Genomic DNA, 20,256 nt, shown 5'->3' with positions numbered 1-20,256 from the left:
TATGAAACGCAGGACAATTATAATATGGGTTTTCTCGTGGAAATCCTGTCATCGGAAAATAGTAGGAATTTGTCACTCTCATGTGCGTTTGTTATTGTGAGTGATGGTGTCGTCTCACGGTAGATACGACGCGTATATTCCATATTTTAGGTGGACATGTCATTTGAGAATTAGTGTGTGGAAAATTAGCCCGCAGAGCCACAGTCTGGGCATTTCCACACGCACAAAAGCCGCTTTGAATAAAGGACGGTTTGGTCCATTTACTGGTGACATTTAACTCCACATCATGAACTGCGGGTCCATGCAAATGCACACCATTTGGGTTAGTGAATATGTGTCCATGAGGCAGCTTTACTTCATGCTAGAGAGTTGTTAGGAGCCGGAGTAACTGACAGAACAATGATGAGTGAAAATTGGACGGGAAAGGAGTTCAATATTCAGCCTTTACTTTACTTTGCAGGTGGAGGTCAGGGGGCCGTGCGCTGTTCTTTCTGATTGCGCCAAGCTTAGCTTACACGTGGAGGGAACACATACAATCAATGGTCAGACCAAGCAGGACCAGAGGCATTTACAACCTGATTTAAATCAAAGGTCCCCTCAGTGCAATCTGATTCCAATGGAGAAAACTCTGCATCCATCAGTGAGATCCATGGATGTTAACAGCCCAACTGCTCCTCAGTCTGTGTGTGTGTGTGTGTGTGTGTGTGTGTGTGTGTGCGCGCACATATGCACCTATTTATCTGTATTTGATTAAGAGGGAAATGAAAGAATAGACTACCATTAGTTGTGGTCTTGAAGACCGAGGCAGTTCTGATTAGTTTGCATCGTAATCGGCTTAATCAGCCGTGGTTGAAAACAATGTAGACAAAATGAAGTGCTTTTGGAGAGTGTGTGTTTTGGAGAAGGATATATGTGTGTGTATATATATATATATATATATATATACATATACATATACATATACATATACATATACATGTATGTATATATACATATACATATACATGTATGTACATATATACATATACATACATATATATGTATATCTATGTATATATATAAACATATATATATATATAAGTCTCTTTCATATGCTGCCTTCATATATATATATATATATACATTGTATATATATAAAGGCAGCATATGAAAGAGATAAGATGCATTTGTGTGTATAAAAGAAAGAGGTTTATTTTCTCCCAGCTTGTGTGAATGGTCTTTTTAAGTATCATTTTACAGATGGACAGACAGAGGAAGCGAAGCAATTACCCTTCCAGGTGGTCTAATTTATATGTTTTTGAGCTGCTGTTTACTTCAATTGGCTTATCATGGACACAGGTAGCATGCAATTTGGTTTGAAAAATATTTGAATACATTCTGTAATCCTTTTAAGCAATCTTCGAGACATCTTATTTTCCTGTGTTTACCCGTAGGGCCTCTAATGCATTTGAGAAAATGATGCCTTCTCACTGCCTCCCTTTGGTTACTTATTTAAAAAAAAAAAATCTAGACGCTTTCTACAGACTCACTCCAAGACGTGCAACTATGTGATCGTTAGATGGATCTGCAATATTGATCGTGTGTAATTTAATTTGCATAAGTGGCATATATGTGTTGCCGGGGCCTCCTCATGCTTTATTCAACCATCAAGGCTCCATAAAGGAAACAGCTCCCTGAGTCTAATGTGATTAAAATAAAAACACAGTCTTTTTTTATGCCCCTCAAACCTTCCACCATCAATGCAAATCAGAATGGACATGATGCCACTAATGAAATATAATTAATTGAATCAAAGGGGAATGATTTATACCTCCTCCTCTTAAGCTAAGAAGCCGCTCGGTCTCCTCCTCCACCTTCATCTCACCCTATTGTCCTGATGACGCAGAACATGAATAACATATTTGCTGTGTATCATCGTCTTTGACCTGTGTTTAATCATTGCTATGGGACTCCAACAGTGTTGTTGGAGTCTTACGGGACTGTGAATCAGGCCGTGGCTCTGTGTCTAATCAAGGTAATGCAGCCCTGAGCTCCAGATGCATGAAATCAGTCGGAAAACGACAGCAGGTTCACTTCTTATCTGTAAAGTCAGTCTGTTGTGCGAGTCATTTTCTGATGTTCTGATGTCAAATAATGAATTAGAAATCCACAAGTAGATATGGGGGAAGCCATCATTCTGTGTGCCAGTGTAATCCAATACTAAACAAGTATTTCAAAGTGTTTTGAAGTAACTCCTCCTTCTCACAAAGCTCTTATCTGACTTCCATCAGCAACCAAAGTGAGTACCGGTGTGGAGTTGCCCTCAGACAAGCTTGAGATTGGCCATGAAGCCTGCTGGTGTTTGATAAGGCAGGGTTATTGGACTTGGGACCTTAGACTCCAACCCTGTGATCCACTTCACCTTCTAATAAATCACCCACTGATTCCTTGGCCCTTGTTCGGGATTTGGAGCGTTTTGTTCCGTTTGTACGTTTTGTCCTTTCCGTATTGCACGATGTTACTTGGATCCAAATTAAACTGGGAAAAGGAAATAAAAAGAATGGACTCAAGGCCAAGTCTGTTTGTGTTTTTGTCCAAAATTAGAAAGGTTAAAATTAAATTTGGCATTGATGTATTTGCCAGAGTAGAGGTCGACCGATATGGGTTTGCTACAGCTGTTGCCAAGCTAATGAGTTTTTAAAGACATAGCAGCATTTATTAAGTTTCTCCAAACACAAATATGGGAATGTACAAAAACAACCCATTCATCAGTCTGTATCTGGAATTCACCAGATTCACCATGTGTATGTGTTTATCTGTGTGTGTGTGTGTGTGTGTGTGTGCACGGTGAAAATCACAAATCACATGACTACAACCTCTTGGAAGTTGTTTGCTATTTTGTTTTCTTCAACACCAGAGGGAGAGAAGTGACTGGTGTGGTAGAATTAGTGTCTGTGTGCATTTCTCCCTCTCTCTCTCTCTCTCCCTCTCTTTAAAAATCTCTCTCGCCTCCTGTGGGTAGGATGAGAAGCTTTCTGTTTACTTGACAGATTAATGAGGCAAGGGATCAGGAGCAAGGGTCCAGGTCAGAAAGAGGGTCAAGGTAGGACTGGCATTCTTATTAACCCTGTCCACATACACCAATTTAATAAAGTGAAACAGGGAGTGGTTTGTTTTCTTGTTTGTTTATATCTGGTCTTGGTTGTGCACATGCATGTGGGGGTTGTTGGCCATTTCTAGTTTCTTCATTTGTACCTCCAGGTGCACAATGCGATGGATGCAGCAGGACTAGTTCACGGATGAGACTGTTTTTGAGATGCATATTAGAAGAGCACATAAAAAGAGCATGAAATACCTCTGAAAAAGGATTTGCATTCTGGCACCTTTTAATAAGATACAGTATGTCCTCTATTAGTAAGTTAGTAAATGTTTGCATTAGAATAATGTATTGGAGGTTTATTTAACCCTTAGTGCTCACGCAGGTGCACCCATGGTAATTTGCTGTGGGAATAACTCCTTATATGGACACCCGGGGGGGGGGGAGTAGCAATAATTTTGCAGAAGTCACAAAATAGACGATAGATGGACGACAACAGACTCACACTTGGAAAATACCAAATCAAGCTAATGTTTTGGTTTAATTCACGCAGGTCCCCAAAAAAACAAAAAAACAAAGAACTCTTTTATTAAACCTCCCCTGTGGTGTGTCACTGTCAGTTTTTATTTGTTTTCCCAGAGAAAGCCCAGAATGCCATTTTAATCTCAGTGTACATCAGGAATTTAGTCGTTTTCTGTTGAATTTTGGAGTAAACAAGGGTCTTTTGTGATGAGAACAGCATATTGAGACACGAGAATTACGCCCCTGGCAACGGTAATACAGTATTCATTTGCATTAGTGTTTTTTTTTTTGTGGGAAAAAAGGTTTCTTCATTCAGGGGAAATTAATTATAATAACTTGTGGTGAAATTAATGTTTTTGACCACCTTATTAGTGCATAAGGCAGGGTTAATGTTCATGATACTGTCCTCAGAGCAAAAGTCCCTCCAGTCTTTTCATTTATATGATAGCCTGACCCTTATTACATTATCATATAACTAGCAGCGATTCATTAATTTCACGCCATGTTGTCATAGTGCTGATCTGACTTGTTCACATTCCCCCAACCACCCACAAAGCACTGTTCTGCTCCTAATGTGATACAAGGTTAATTGTGCTAAGTAAGTACTGATTTTCAATATGCACACATTATACTGGGATTGTTGGTTAGTCTCGGCTATCAATCCTGACATTTTACCATTTCTTATAGCATTAAATTAATGATTAAATTCAAGTTACACACTAAAGTGAGCAATTGGGCATATATGAGAGTGTGATAACTTCCCCAAACCATATTAACTTTATTATTTACTTAAAGTTTACAGCTTTTGGTCGCTGTCTTGTCGCTCACGTTTCTGTGTGCGGAATGAATCACTTTCAAGCCGAAATCAAAATATGACACAACACAATTAGCAAATTGCAAAGGCTGCAATTGAATTGCTCTTCATTTGATTGTTCTGTGTAAAAAAAAGTTTTCAGTCATATATTACTGCTCCACCATGTTTGAAGTATATTACACAATGATATTTACTCAAACCCCCCAAAAGATCACATAATTAGATATTTATTCCAAATCATCCAGGTCTACTTTTCTCTGCATCTTTATAGTTTGAAGTTAGAACATAATTATCTGGGTTCAAACCATAGTGTAATGGCTAGAGAACATTAGCAATGAATTAAATGAATTGAAGAAAACCTTTCATAACTCTTAAGGTCACATTGTGAAGTCCACGGCCACGTGTGGATCCGCATGTCCAATATCCGGCCGCAGTTCTTCCCTCATGTCAGGCTGCATTTGCCATATTCAGCCCTTCAGTCAATTTAGTTTTCTTTTCTTCTTTTTTTGGAAAACCGTGCATTGCTAGTGTAAGAGTAAATGTGAAGTGTGGTAAAATCTTACACAAAAGTAAACGCTGAAGTTTCAAATTTAAAATGATCCAAAATCCTTTCCAAAGCTTTTCACCATAGGCACACATTGCTCAGACTTCACAGATCAGCACTGTTTTGTTACAACCTCACAGAAAAAAAATCTGAGGTATGAGCATGGCTAAGATGTATATTCAGGTATTTAAACGTGCTGCTTTGCCTTTACTGGGTAGATCTTTGACATTCCTTGGAAGAGCAGTGGAGAAAAGGCGAGTGGAATGTAGACGCTAGTGGTGATCACACTGCAGTGTTTCCAGCAGCGAACCATAAAACTATTGAAAACAAAAAGACAAAGAAAGATAAAAAACATACATATACCTCTCCGGCTGCAAAAAAAAAAAAAAAACGCCTAAATTCATGGACATCATGGGCTTTAAAAGAACCATTCTGCAACCGAGAGGCAGATAATGGAAAGGGCAAGCCACTCTAATCCCTTGTCATCTCCGTGAATGCCGTATCTATGTGTATGTGTGCACGTCATGGGGGGAAAAACGAGGAAGTGTCACTTCTGGTGGAGAGTTGAGACTCCGAGGGGAGATTAGCCAGTCACACTGAGTTGATCTTATTGTCCGGGATAAAAGGATGAGCCCCACAGCCCTCTGGAGAATTTTACTAACACTCTTACAGCTCACAGAAATCAATAAGGGAAGAGAAGATGCTGTTTATAAGGTGGTTGATTGTGTTTTGTCGTTTTCTCTGCTTTACACGTGGGGGCCCCATACCCAAGCGGATAGAGAACTTGGCTTGTGGCCCCGAGGTTTGCTGGTCTGAGTCCCTGCCAGGTCAAGGGCTGCGGAACCCCTGAGCAAGGAAGCCAATCCCCATTGCTCACTGTTAATTGGACACTCGAAATTCACCCCAGCCGTCCTAGTGCCAGTCCTAAGCCTGGATAAATGGGAGTGGTGGTGTCAGGAAGGATATCTCAGCCAAATCATCTGCTGTGGCGACCCCTAGAGAGAGATTTGGCTCATAACCACCAGCCTGGGTCTCAGGAGCAGGCTAAATGGCGACAGGGCCATTTGTTCTCTTTCACAAGTTTTAGTGAACCACAACAGTTGTGGTGCAACATTAAGCTCATTAAATATACTTAGTTCGTCATTAATTGCATGTCTTTTTCCTCAATAATGTTTTTTAAACGTTGTACATTAGCAGCGTATAAGTGTGAGCTTAAATAAGGCTTTTGCTTGGAACAGCTGTGGCCCAGTTGTGGGGAAATGACACAGATGTTTGTCGGATACACAGATATTGACTTGACTAACTTGGGGAAATGTGGTGCGTTTTCCCAATTTTTACCTACTGGACTGGAAGATGCTTTTGAAAAGTAGTAGTGATCCACAAGCTTAAGCGTCGTGGCTGTTACCACACTCTCCTCTGCCCAAGTCGAGGTGTTTTGACCTGGCAAAGGAGCAGCAGTCAGTCAGTTAGCTTCACTTCTTGACACATTTGACTTCTTCTCCTGCTTATTGCGTCAGTGCTATGGTGTGATGTGCACCCACGAGTCGTGACTGCACCGTCGTGAGATCCAGAGAAATGGAAATTAAGTTACTGAATTCTCTTACGTCACTTAAATTCCTTACAGCAGTTAATCAACCAAACCTAATTCAGGGACATCGCTAGCCCTGGTTCAGGAAATATTTCAATTTTTGGGAAACGCTTCTCTTATTATTATTATTATCAATATTATTATTATCATCATAATAACAATAATAATAATAATAATAATAATAATAACAATAATAGTAATAAAATGCAGTACAGGTGTTTTTGATTTAACAAAGACTTCACTGTTGCCCTCCATAAACCCCCTCACAGCCACCACACTAACACGAGTATGATAATGTGCTTAGTATAAAATGTCGTTCATGCTGTTTTTAAGACGACATTGTTGTAAAAAGACAATATAATCATCATTAATATTTGCATTTATGGTAAAAAAAACAAAAACAATTTCACTTACAGGACTGGTCTTTGAAATGTGTCAGTGTTTGATGGGTAACGTTTATGCCCCGTGTGCTCTGGGTTTACATTTTGATGAGACACTTGAACCGTTCCCCTGATATGCGTGTTTTTCTTTACTTAAAACCAATTTGCATACATTTCCAGGCACCCTGTTGCTATGTGACAAGCTGTTTTTTTTTTCCCTGACACAGAATGTTGAGGGGAGGGGGGGAGAATTGCCACTTTTACAGATTTTTCGTCCGTGACAATTTTGTAGCACTTAAATGAGAAATCACGTGTTTGCATACTTTAAATAAAGTGATAACTGTGACAGTGTCTGTCTGCTCTGACTGTTGTTGTGTTTAGCGCATCGGAGTTGAGCTCACCAGTGGTTTCTCTACTTTGTTGTTTATATATCCAATTTTCTGTGTTTCCTCCGCCGATTTTCAAGCTCTGATTGGCTTTTGCTACGATGTGGCACAGAGTGGGCCATGCTGCTTTTTGATTGGCCGATGCATGGTGCCACATCTGTTTCATGTAAGATGCTCGAATTCTTTCATTTCACACACCGTTTGAGAGGAATATCAGAGAAACATAGCGCCGAGGAGGAAAGAAGAGAAGATCAGCGGGCAGTTGAGAGAGGGAGAAACACAGGTGTGCACGGAAGAGGAGAAGGGAAAAGACAGGGAGGTCAGGGAAGACGGGGGGGTTATGTCGGAACGATGTATCGAAGAGGAGACACACCAAAGATAAGAACTGCAGAATTTCTGTTTTTTCTCCATCCTCTGCCCCAACTCCATTTTCACTCTGCAGGCCTACTGTGAAAAGCAAACTAAAAGGGCTGTCCCAAATATCATTTTTGGAGCTTCAAGGCTTCATTGACAATTACTGTTAGATATTCTTGAGGGGGAATGTTGCTTTTTGTTGTGTAACTTGCAAAGCCAGTCACGTACATGTCACTGCGCCAGAGTCAGTGCTAGTAACCTAACATCAGAGAGGTGTGCTCAACAGAATTTTAATTAATAAGGCTGTCAAAACATTACTTTTTTTTAAAAAAAAGAAGCAATTAATTGTATTCATTTCTTCATGATGATACTTAAAGGTAAAATGCGGAGTTATAGACTGTCTAGGTCTATTTTCGGACCATAACGAGTTCATATTTTGTGTTGGTGTCGGATGTTTTTGAGAAATGTTGTGTTTCGCGATAGGTACATCGGGCTTAGCATTGCGTCGTCGTACCTCTTCACAGGGCGTAGCATTTTTAAAACCACTGTAAGGCTCAAAACAACATTTCTGGTTCCTACAAGTGTACAGACAGATTCTATAGAAGACTGTTTGTGAAGCCGGTACTTGACCCCGACGTTGTCTCCCTGTAACAGTCTGACATTTCATCACGCTACTGCTAGAGCTGTCTCCACACAGGCTATGCTGTTCTATGCAGCTCCCTTTCAATTTCGACTTCAACACGAAAGCCTATATTGGAATACGGAAATACTCTCCTGCACTGGTGTCCACTGAGAGAGTGTTTGGCGCTGCATTCTGCAGTCGCCTGTTACGGAAAACGTTTTATTTTCATGAGGAAAAATCAAGGTCCATGAAGGTACAATATGGTCCTTCGCCTGTCTGTTGTATATATATAAAAAAAAAAAATAAATAAAGTGAAAGCAACATTATTTTATAACGTTTCCCAATCCTGGTCCTCAGAGACTCCTGTCCTGAGTGTTTTAGATGTTTCTTTGCTCCAACACACCTGAGTGATTTCATCAACTTTCCATCATTAGAGATATTACCGTAGATGCAGGAGAAGACCGAGCTGTACGGCCGTACTTTTTGCCTTCCGGTACGGCTCTGAAGGTTTTGAGCGTCACAGGTCAAATTTCAAGAGGACACTTTCTGTGACGCAGCTGGATCTCTGCTGATCGACTTGTTGAAATCCACGTGGTTCTAAGATTTCGGGAATTTACCAAATATAGTTATGATTAGACATGGCTCATAGCCACCAGAGATTTTCCTCCTCGTCTTCTTCTAGCAAAGTGTCTTCACCATAAATGTGTCGTTTCTTTGCAACGCGTTGCACATTTATGCAGCAATTAACACGGTCATTGTGATAGCACTAATAGTTATATTTCATCAGGTATAAAGCATATTATAATAATAATAATGATAATAATTCACAAAAATAGCAGCGTCAACAAAGCATCCAGGTGAAGGCTCAATCTTACAACCTACAGTAATCTGCAGACACGGACGAGGCTGATGTTGAGGCTTTGATAGATCCTGAGGGAAATCTCCCGCCAACATAAATTGGTGATTCTACGTTTCACCTGCTTCCTGACATGGATTTCATTTTATGATCTCTTTCATTATCTGTCCGTCATATGTCAATGTTTATTGCTCCATAAACACATCCATTCCGCTCAGATGAAATAGACATCACTGGACGGAAAGCGACCGGAAAGCGAACCCCCCCCCCCCCTCCCCCAGACAGCACAAGGTTAGGATTAGTGTTTTATAGGTGCCGCACCTTTATTACTAACAACTGTGACTTAGTTCAGCGAGCTGTCTTTAGGGGAAAAAAAAAATTCACAATGAATAAATCAAGATCACTTACTATTACTTGAGCTTTTTGTTTTATTTTATGGCATTTTTCTTTCTCTCTCACGCCTCCCTGCATATCAACCTTCTCAACCCCTACGGGGGCCTCCATTGGCCCTGATGGCTGAATAACTCCTAACGACCTAGCAATAACAAGCTCCTCCAAACTACCTCATTCGGAGTGGTTCTGCTGTCCACTAGCCCGGTGGAGGATGAGTGTCGGGGTCGAGCTCCGCTACTTGCAATAGGATCTCATTAGCATTACTGGAAAGAAGAGACAGATATTAGACCTGAGATAGTGGAACTCATTAGAGAAGGCCCTGGACTCCCTTGAGATGTACACACACACACACACACACACTCACAAAATATGGTTTCTGCTCCACCACATCCTAATTTATAAATCATAATATTCTAATGACCCTCAACTGTGCCGGGCTAAATGACCTCATTAAACACACATTCAGTTTGGCTCCCGCTGAACTTGAGTCAGGGGTTGCATCTGTGGTTAATCTGACCTTTATAGCTACACACTGAAACGCGGTCGACGGGGATCTTGTTGACACCAGGTTTTATTTATTAGAACGTAGTATTATTATTATAATAACTCTTCCCTCGAGGTCGTAAGCCAATTAAAATCAAGATGAACTTCTGTTTGAGGAGCCACTGACGATTTTGCCAGCACAGCTGGTGAATAAGTGAATGACAAATAATTAACGCAGCTGCGGAAGCAAGGGAGGAACAGTCCTCACGTGTTATTCCACTCAAACACTGCAGAACGTGGATTATGATAAAGGGAACTGTTCAAACTCTTCTGATTTGCTTTGCTGCTGAGAGTAATGTGATCAATACCCCTGACATGGTGTGAAGCTAAACAACCAGGGAATCCGTTATCTCCATCTGAGTGTAGAAACTTGGAGGCCTGGAGTTTTGGTTTTGGGAGAGATTTGCTGAAATTGTTTCTCTCCTGCCACTTTGACTTCCTGGGCTTTGTCACCGTGAGGTTACAAAGCAACCAGGGGAGATTATACCTGCACGACTGATTCCAAGCGCCAGCATGTGTCCTTATCAAAACCTGGAATATTTTTGTGGGTGCATGCAGCAGAAGTTGCTTTTTGCTGAATAAATCTTGACAAAATAAAAAAAACTGATCAGATGAAAACGCCAATGGATTTTGCAGGACCAAGATTACAACCTAGAGCGTGTAGGAGTTCTGCTTGTGTTGTATTGTTAATTAAGATTTCGGAAAAGGAAGAATCACCTAACACAGGAGAGGGTCAAAGCAGAAGCTGCTTCTTTGTGAGGAGACAGATGGCCAGCAGAAGTACCTCATCCTCTCCATAGTCACACAGGATTTGTTGAATTAGTGCTGGTCAGGATTCAATTATGGCCAAGACAGATGTGTACATACTGTTGACTAAGAAAACATGCACTTCTAATATAAATGCATTTGTGTGTTTCTTGGAAAAATAATAATACTACGTTTGAATGGTTGGCTGTTTTTGGCGATGACGTCTTAAAGACAACGAGACAAACAAAACGTTTGGAATCAATGACAATTGCTGGTTCAGCTGTTGTGCTGTAAGGAAAATACATCTGTCTGTTTTCACTCGCAAACAACTACATAATTATCAAGCCTGCCAGTGGCAGATCTTAGCTGCAACACAACACTGCAGAGACTCCAGCTGCACGTACATAAATAGCAACAAAGTGCCCGTTGTATAAAAACACGGCTTGTATCTCCAGTCAGAGTTCCCTTCAATGCGTCCTACAGCACGTCCGTCTTGAAATGCGTTTTCCACGCAGGGCGTCCTCTCCTCTTGTTCGCCTGAACCACAGTCGCACAGAAATTGTTGTGTATAATAAATGAATGCTCTCGAGTGAAAACCCCGCACACACGTCTGCAGATCAGACCTGAAACAATTAAGCAATGAATTGATTCATAAATCACTGTCAACTATTTTGATAAATTAGTTTTCTCTGTTCCGCAGATGTTCACTCAACTGAACCGAATGTTCCGTATATTTGAGGATTCCATCATTTTTAAGTTTGGGAAATATCAATCAATATTTTTCACGGAGTGACTTCATTCAATAAGGCAAAAGATGAATTTATTATCATTTTGAAAACAGTCGTTACTAGAGCTGAAACAATTCATCGATTATTAATCGATTACTAAACTATTGTGATAATTGATTAATCGGTTTGAAGCTTTTTTTCAAGAGCTCTGATTGTTTCAGCTTCTCAAATGTGAGTATTTTCTGGTTTCTTTGCTCCGTATGACAAAGAAATCATGAAAAACTGAATCATTTTGGTTTGACAAACACTGATCAACATTATCTGACATTTTATGGACCAAGCGATTACTCGATTAATCGTGAAAATAATCGACAGATTAATTGATTATGGACATAGTCGTTACTTGCAGCCCTATATGCAGACTCCTGGCACTATAGATGCTCGAGCCTGTGAGGTAGAAAAATACCGGCTGCCTCAGGCTGGGCTACAGGTGTTATCTAGTCTGGAGGAGGAGGAGGAGGAGGAGGAGTTGGCTCCTCCTAGAGCCTGATGATGGATGCCGTTCATGGCGTAAGTCCTCTGATTTAGATCCATTTATCAGCAGTTCACCCATTTCCTCAATGGGGGATGTAGATGACAACACCGATACTGAGCATTGGTGCACGGTCTCGCGGAGAGTATCACACGAGCGGCGGTGCTGGCGATCTTTATAACCTGCTGATGCTCCATACATCCATATCCATGCGTCTTCTACCTCTTTATCCTCCACATGTGCCAATCCCACGCTAACACGCGGACAACATGCAGAAAGACCCTCGTTACGAGCAGGTCGTGAACCCGCGTCTTCTTGCTGCAAAGGCAAAGAGTGCTAACCTCTACACCAACCTTGTGTCCTGCCACTGATTTGCCTTTGTGAACATAAAACTAAAGCAGCCAAAACATGAAACACTGCATCACGTCAGGTTAGGACTGTTGGGTGTGAACACGCCCAGTCAGACAGTTTCATGTTTGGAGGAAGGTCTTGTTTGTCCCAGCTGTGTGCATTCGCTGATTTGAATAGTTTAACGTCTCACCGCGAATACTCATTCTGGTGGGATACGTTTGGACCAGTCGGAAGTTTTCCCTCCGACTGGTACAAACGTGAAAAATTGACCTTGGTCCCGACCAAAAAAATAAAATAAAAGCTGCAATATCCATCTGCAGAGGCCATTAGAGCGTTTACACCATGGACCTGCTAAACTCGCGGTGATTCGCTGTTTTGAAATGAATTCAGGTCTTTGATGTATCGTTGTTGTCAGTGCTAACTGAGTCACTGCTGTGCATGAAAGGAACCCCTTTGGGCCTCCAATAGAGACAGCAGACTTTTCTTTTCACTACTTTTCTCAGAGCCAACTATCCACAAAGGTGTTGAGAGAGAGAGAGAGAGAGAGAGAAAAGAGGGAAACACGGTTACAAGTTTAACCAGGCTTTTGTGTTGCTCGGCTTCTCTTTTATTTTTCTGTTTTCAAATACTAGAAATTTCATTCCTTTTTCTTTTTTCCCTTTTTGTTTTGCTGTTACGCCACCCGGGGACCGCTTTGGGTGTTACGAGGGTGTAATTGAAATGTAGGTTACAGGAAAATGTACATGTCTCTTCCGCTGCGTGTCTTCTTTTACCTTGTTCCGTTTGTGCCTTCACACACAACAATAGCACCGACAAATGGAGATAACTCAGAAGCTCCCACAAAATGACACAACAGATTTTCTACCTTAGTTCACCACAACAAATCTACAATGATACTCGGGCATTGTTCTGTGATCCCAGTAGAGATCGTGCTTTCACGCTAGACCTTCTAAACCTGTTTCCGCTCTATTGTTGTTTTTAGTTTTTGGTTTTATTTTATTTATTTTTTTTTCTCCACCTCCTGTCTCTGCACTCACCTCTTGTTCCCATCTCCATCCAGGAGTCAGGGCAGAAGAAGTGATGTGTATTGAATTGTATGGTAATTGTGCAGAGAAAAGGGCACACGGTGCAGATACGCTTCTAATGAGACATGGAGGAAGCCGGCTGACCTCTCCAACCGGTGGGCTGTGGACATTTATCATCCCAAACACATTCTGGTTGAAAGGGGGGTGGTTGGGGGGGGGAGGGAGGGCGGTAGAGAGAGAGAGAGCACCACCCTCTATTGGAGGCCACACAACACTGCAGGTGAGGGAGGACTGGAGGGACAGACTGAATATGCACACACACAGGGCGAGTTGTATATTGTTCAGCACTAAAGCAATGTCCGTCTACATCTTCGTTTTTTTTAAGCAGGACCGTGCACCGCCGATAATTGATTTGGCCGTAATTATGCACCTACAAGCATAAACTGCATAATCACTGCAGTCACTACCTCTGGGCTGTGTGGGGATTTCGGCGTGCTGTCAAGCAGTCGAGGAGGATGTCCCACTGCGGCTCTGCAGCGCTCCGAGTTTCTGTCTGAGAAAAGAAACTGACGTGATGGATGTACTTGAGCTCCGGCAAGTGGCTGATACTCCACAGCGAAATCCCAAATGTGGGGATTTCTCAACAAATCCATTGAGCTGTGAAACCATATATAACTCCAGTCTACAGTGTGGCGAGTGTGAGAGGTTTGCTCTCAGCGTTTTTATTCCCTCTGTTTTCACTTTGGAACGTTTCACTTTGATTGTGGATTTCAAGCGGCGGAAAATTGCGTCAAGTGCACCTCGTGATTTTGAAAATTGCCAACGTGGTCCTTTTCATATGACGTTTTCTTGGTAGTTTAATCACAGCAGATTTCATAGAAATATTCAGGAAACAATTATTTTTTTATAGTCCAATCCCTAGGTTTAACTTATTTAAGCATAAATGTGAAGTGAGGAAAGCAGAGGAAGATGCTAAATAGTGACAGAGCGTAATGAGCTGCCGGAAAAACAGATGCTATTTCTTTTACTGAAAAATACTTGACTGGTAAATAGAATCATAAAAGTAAAAAAAAACGCTCTCGTAATGTTTTGACTATCTACAAATGAAAGGAAAATGAATTTGTCCATCTGTTAAATCTCTAAAGTGAAATGAATGTTGTTTTGGCTGTGAACTCAGTTTATACCTGTGTAATTCTGCAGGAAAATTGCATCCCTGAATTTCGGAGGAAAAATAAAGATAAAGTTAAATTGATAATTACTTACTATAACTGAAAAGAAAGCTTTGCTGTTTCCTATTCGCTCTGTTTTCATTCACTTTCCAAAGCTAGTTAAAGCGAGTTCGTGCTAGTACGTTTTCACCAGAGTGGATCCTTAAATCTGCACTTTGAAGTCGGGCTGGTGTCTGAGTTTTGAACACACAAGAGAAGGAGATGTGTGTGTCGGGGGGGGGGGGGGAGGTTTAAATGCAAGCTTGGCTAAAATATGTTCAAGGGAATCCTTGGATCTCACACACACACTCCAACCCCAACAGTCTCCAAAACACATGCTCAGCCCAGTCTGGGTGTCTCTCCTCGAGCCTCGTTTAAATCGTCTCACAACCAAAACAGCAAACACACGACTGTTCAGGACAGCATTAAAGACGTGTCTGTTGGCTCTCAAATCCCCCTTTACTTTCTGTTTCTACCATCAGAAACAGCGTGAATGTTTGGGTCTGTGAGCCACTCCGGGATCCCCAAGTGCAAATTGTGTTTTTCAAGACACGGTGTTTATCCGGCGTCTGTCTGCTGGAAAAGATGTTTTGCAAAAAGACAAAGTTTTTGACCACACTGAGGAATACCTGAGCGAGGCGGGCTGCTGCTACTTGATCAAACTTAGCACTCAGCAAATCAAATGAGTTTGGAGGATTTTATTTTGCATTCATTGTTTTTCTGCTTTGTTTGCGTCTCCATCAGCTAAGAGAAAATTATTCGCTTGGCCGTGGCAATCTCTGCAAGAGAGGCTCCCGTATTGCAAATATGGAAAAATAAATAGCTTTTTTTTCCTGTCAGCATCCTGGTCGAGTGCGGATGTGAGAATGAATTTCAATGGTGTTGCGATTAGTTTCATATCAGATTCTGGGATGGGGAATGTGTTGCTTACACTTTAAGGAAGACATATTCAAACCCTGCAGCGCGGCGCCTCTGCTTGCAGCACTGCAGCACCATTACCACCACAAAGAATTCATCTTACATGTTTTCTTTTTTTACACCTGATTAAAGTGTACTATTCATTTCCTTCCGCCCACCACACACTCCTGTTAATGGACAATAACAACCAATTCCCTTTATTCTCGCGCTCTCTCTCTCCTTCCCTCCGCCCTTCTTTAACGTGATTCTTCCTCCGTGTTGCCTCTCTTTTTCTTCATTCCTTTTCTCAGTAATAATAAACATACCTTTTATCTTTCGTTTAGCCATTTCTCTGTAGGTCACACTCCCCCCCTCCTCCCCCCATTGTTTTCGTTTCTCTTTTGCCCCTTTTCACCTGTTCTTGTCTGATTGCTGCTTATCATTCTCTGTCGTCCCTTTTATCCAAACCCACTCGTGACACACACACATCAACTGTCTCTCCCTCTTTGTCTGTCTCTCCCTTTGCTTGCAGAGTGGAGGCGGCGGGTTACCAGCGAGTGCTGCAGGTGGACCTGGAAGTCAACGGACTGATGGTGCCTCAGGGAGGGAGGGAAGTGACATGGCAGGTGGAGTACCCACTCACTCGCACTGTGACCAGTGAGGTGCAGACCCACATCCGCCTGGCACCGCAGGACTTGGGTGGAATCGTGCCACTGGCCATGGTAAGGACTGGGTGGCTGAGCGGTGTGAGTGGGAGCTCATTGTGTGCGTTTATGTACAATTTGTGTTTTGTTTTGAAAATAAAGCACCCAAAGCGGTTATAAAAAAGGGTTTACACAATTATGATTAAACGTCACAGCTTTTCGCGACTCTCTCTATAGCTGTGTTTAACATTCCCCACGCTGCACACAGGAAGTGATGTGTTCCGTGTCAAGACAAACACAGGCAACGGGAACATTGCTCTAATAAAGTGAAAAGACAAAGAAGTGCCCGTGAGAAGTTTCGGGAGTGAAATTCTCCTCCCCGTTCAATGCTTCCTCTCATTGTATAGACAAACACTTCCTCAGTCAGGTCTGATAGTATTGCTTGACAGAGCCCCTTTGCAGATGAAGGACATAGCAGGGGTGGGAATCACTCGGTGATCACTCACCACTTACCCGCCGCTATTTTTAACAGCAGTGCATTTGTCGTGAGAAACAAGAGTTTAAATTCATGTCCATTATCTTTTATTAAACTAAATGAAAACGTGTAATCTGGAAAGTTACAACTGCTTTACAACGGATGCATTTGGGAATCAATGTTTTTCCCCACTCCTAGGACACAGCGCGGCAAATAATATAATTTCTGTTCTAAGGCACTGCAGCTTTAACGTAAATGAGACCAGATCACAAAAGGATTGTTGGACATCGTTCCTGAAATATAACAATGTCTCTAAGCTTTAGTGCATTTATTTTCGTCTCAGACTCTGAGGGGGATCCGTGTTTACGTTTGAAGTTACTGTCCCTAAAACTGGGGAACGTTGACGTAAACGGGTCATGATTTCTGCACAGTTCAACTGAGGATTTAATGGGCTCAGATTAAAGCCGGGGTAGTCATTATTTCATCTCAAAACGTTGGTAAAAAAAAATGATGCAGCGCTAGAAAATGGTTTCACTGTCCTCATATCCCCCCCGACTTCCCTCTGGTAGAGGAATGAATCAAGAAAAGTGAAGAAAATCGCACATTCTGACAGATTGAGCGAAACAGGTAAACATAATAGAAGCCAAACATGCGCCTCATTAGAGTTCCATAAATGAGAACTGCTCCTCGCCGTGACACCACGGATGTTTTCTTATAATCGCACAGCTTGTGGTTGTTTTTTTTTTTATACCACTTGACAAATCTGGTGCACAATGTTGTTTTTTCTGACTGTGCAAAAGCCATCAGCACATTTAGATGATTTAGTTATGATGATAGAGAAAATTATAATAAATTGTGACAACCCCTTTCAAAAGAAGAAGAAGAGTCCCAAGTATTTTTATTTTTATTTTTTTGAACACAAAGCTTGTCCTTTTTAAATTGCACGCAATCTGTCCGCTCCTAGTTCTGGACAGCTGTCTGATAAGTTAATTAATTGGATTTCAACACTCCAAACATGGGTGATTACAGCGTAATTGCTAATTACTCTGTAAACATGAGCAATTGTCGTGTAATTGTTTGGGTGTTTTTTTTCTTCTTCTTCTTCTCAAATTGAAAGGAAAACTACTCAGTATGCAGGAAAGAGGTAAGAATAGTTTTAATTTTCCTTCAAGATAATGGCCACATTAAAAAAAATCAAATGCCTCCGAGCACTTCGTAAACTTTTATTATGGCAATTTGATGAGGCAAGCAGTACAGTCCCAAATTATGGTTTCTGGCCAATGAAGTAGCCTTGAGACTTTGACTTCAACACTTTTCAACTTTTAATGTGTGTTTAAAAGGTGAGCAGCTGTCTTTGTCCACATGGAAGTGATGACACTTTGATGAAGGGAATGTTGTCTGATGCACATCTTGGAAGAGCTCATTAATAAAGAGCTGATTTATTTTATTCAAAAAGTTGCATCACGAATTAAATAACTGCATGAAGAAAGACTGCAGGCAGTAACATGATAATAATAATAATATTGTGACGGGTAAGTGCAGGCTTTTACTAAATTCAACACTGACTGGGGTCTTTAGTGTCTAATAACGCTTATGACAGAATACCAACCTACAGTAGATATGTATATATATATATATATATATATATATATATATATATATATATATATATATATATATATCTGATCGAAAGTGCCAAAGTGCACCTCGGGATTTTAAAAACTGCCGACGTGGTCCTTCTCATATGCACATGCAATGCAATCTGGACAAGTGTCTTGAAGTTTCTCCATGGTAATGTACATTTATGTTGCTCCAACGTAGGATAACTTGTGATTTTTTTACATTTACGGTGAGAAACAGTGAGTCCCTTGAAGCTGCTTGAAGCTGCTGTAGTTTTTGAGCAGCAGACTTTTTGTCAGCGCTTCTTTGTGTTTTCAGTCATGCCACAACCTGCGGCCGCCTCGCTTTACTCGTTAATGTTCCGCTGTCGCCGCCATCTGTCTCGACATAAAACGAAGAACGGCAACGTCACCTAGCGACGCGAGATCCAAACACTGCCATGCTTAAAAGAGAGTCGTATGGAGCGGATTGGCTTAATTTGCAGTGTTAAAAAAAAACTTTTTGTAATGTAATGCACATTTATAAAGGAAAATAGCATCCACATGGCATTTGCACAGTCAGGTAGTGGAGTTTCCTGTACTTAATTTAAGTCAGAAACAACAATTAAATGATACTTCACCTTTGTAGCAAAGCCTGTGAGCAGACAAACTGTTATCTTTGTTAGTTTGCAGAGCGTGTCTGTGCACAGAATACTATCTGATCACCTCTGGGCTTCACACACACACACACACACGTTCTTGTGATATCTGCCCGGCGAACAGGAAACAGAGAGCTGAGGTTTCTCCAAATGGCTAAATGTCTCAAATGAACAGCTGCAACAGTGCTGGAGGATAACTGAGTAGTGAAACTGTGACACATACAATATGTTAACTCAGCACAGGCTGAGAGAGGTTAAAATAAAATAAAATAAAATAAAAACACTTTTTCTTTCAAAAGATGGTCGAAATCTAAGTCTGTCTGACTTCAGACAGAAAATCTGTGCGATTTGAGCAGGACACCCATTCTCCTGGCAAACACTAAAGACTCACCCTGCCGCAATAAACAAAGCCCATCAATTCAGAAAAAGGTCGTAGGCGGTTATTCAATCAATTAGTCACTATTTTTGCCTTTTGTGGCTTGACTGCATTTTTTCGAAATGCGAGCTTAGTGGTCAATACGCTGCAGAGAACACTTACTTCACCCAGTAATTAAACATTCAATTTAACTTTGTTTTGTTCTCGAAGCAATTTTCCTGTGTCAGAGCTGTCCGATGAGTCATTATCTCCCGACTGCGCGGAGCAAGAGAGATTGCTCTGCTGATATCAGGAAATGACACGTTATATTGACGAACTTTTAATATCAAGTTGATTTGTTTTGGAAAAAGGACTCTATCTTCAATTGGAATAAGAGGGTGTTTTTTGTGTGTGTGTGTGGATCTGAGCAAATTCATGTAAAGTTTTCTGTACTGTGGTGTATCTTTTAGAGGCTGTTAGCCCCGGTGGTTCATCAGATACTTTTCTTTGAAATGTTTTAAAATAGATTTAATGACACGAGGGCTCTCGGATGATCAAAAGTGGGAAATGAAGGAGAAAGGATGAGAAGAAACTGTCTTTACATATAGAAACACTGCCCCGTTATAGTTTTTACCTCTTCGAGACTTGACTAACAGACCTCGCTGAACTCGTCTTGAAAAAGCCTACTCTGGGGTCGCAAATATCACCTGCCTGTGTCTTCTTTGCCTATTATGTCTTTGTTTACTTTGATTCTAAAGAGATAGAGTGCGACTAAAAAGGCAATAAGGTAGATGGAGAGAGAGAGAGAGAGAGAGAGAGAGACGCGGTCACAGTGTTTCTTTACTAAGCTTGAAAGACAGCACATGCAGAGAGCATGCCAAGAGAGATAACACTGCTTTTACTGCATCCTCCCATGAATTTTTGATCTCTCTCTTGCTGCGCCGTGCCGCTCTGTTCTC

The 20,256-nt window shown here is 41.2% G+C and overlaps 1 protein-coding gene across 1 annotated transcript in view; it reads left to right on the top strand.

Annotated features, from left to right (window-relative positions):
* The window catches only part of si:dkey-112m2.1 (transmembrane protein 132C), a 139,335-nt gene that overhangs the window by 91,695 nt on the left and 27,384 nt on the right, over positions 1–20,256 (top strand). The window contains exon 5 of the mRNA XM_058618193.1: positions 16,099–16,288. Coding sequence (XP_058474176.1) covers positions 16,099–16,288 — 190 coding nt within the window. The remainder of the gene's footprint in view (positions 1–16,098; positions 16,289–20,256) is intronic.

This window comes from Solea solea, chromosome 19 (assembly GCF_958295425.1).
Source record: "Solea solea chromosome 19, fSolSol10.1, whole genome shotgun sequence".
Taxonomy (NCBI): domain Eukaryota; kingdom Metazoa; phylum Chordata; class Actinopteri; order Pleuronectiformes; family Soleidae; genus Solea; species Solea solea.
The sequence above is the reverse complement of the archived record's forward strand: the minus strand, read 5'-3'. Positions and strand labels throughout refer to the sequence as shown.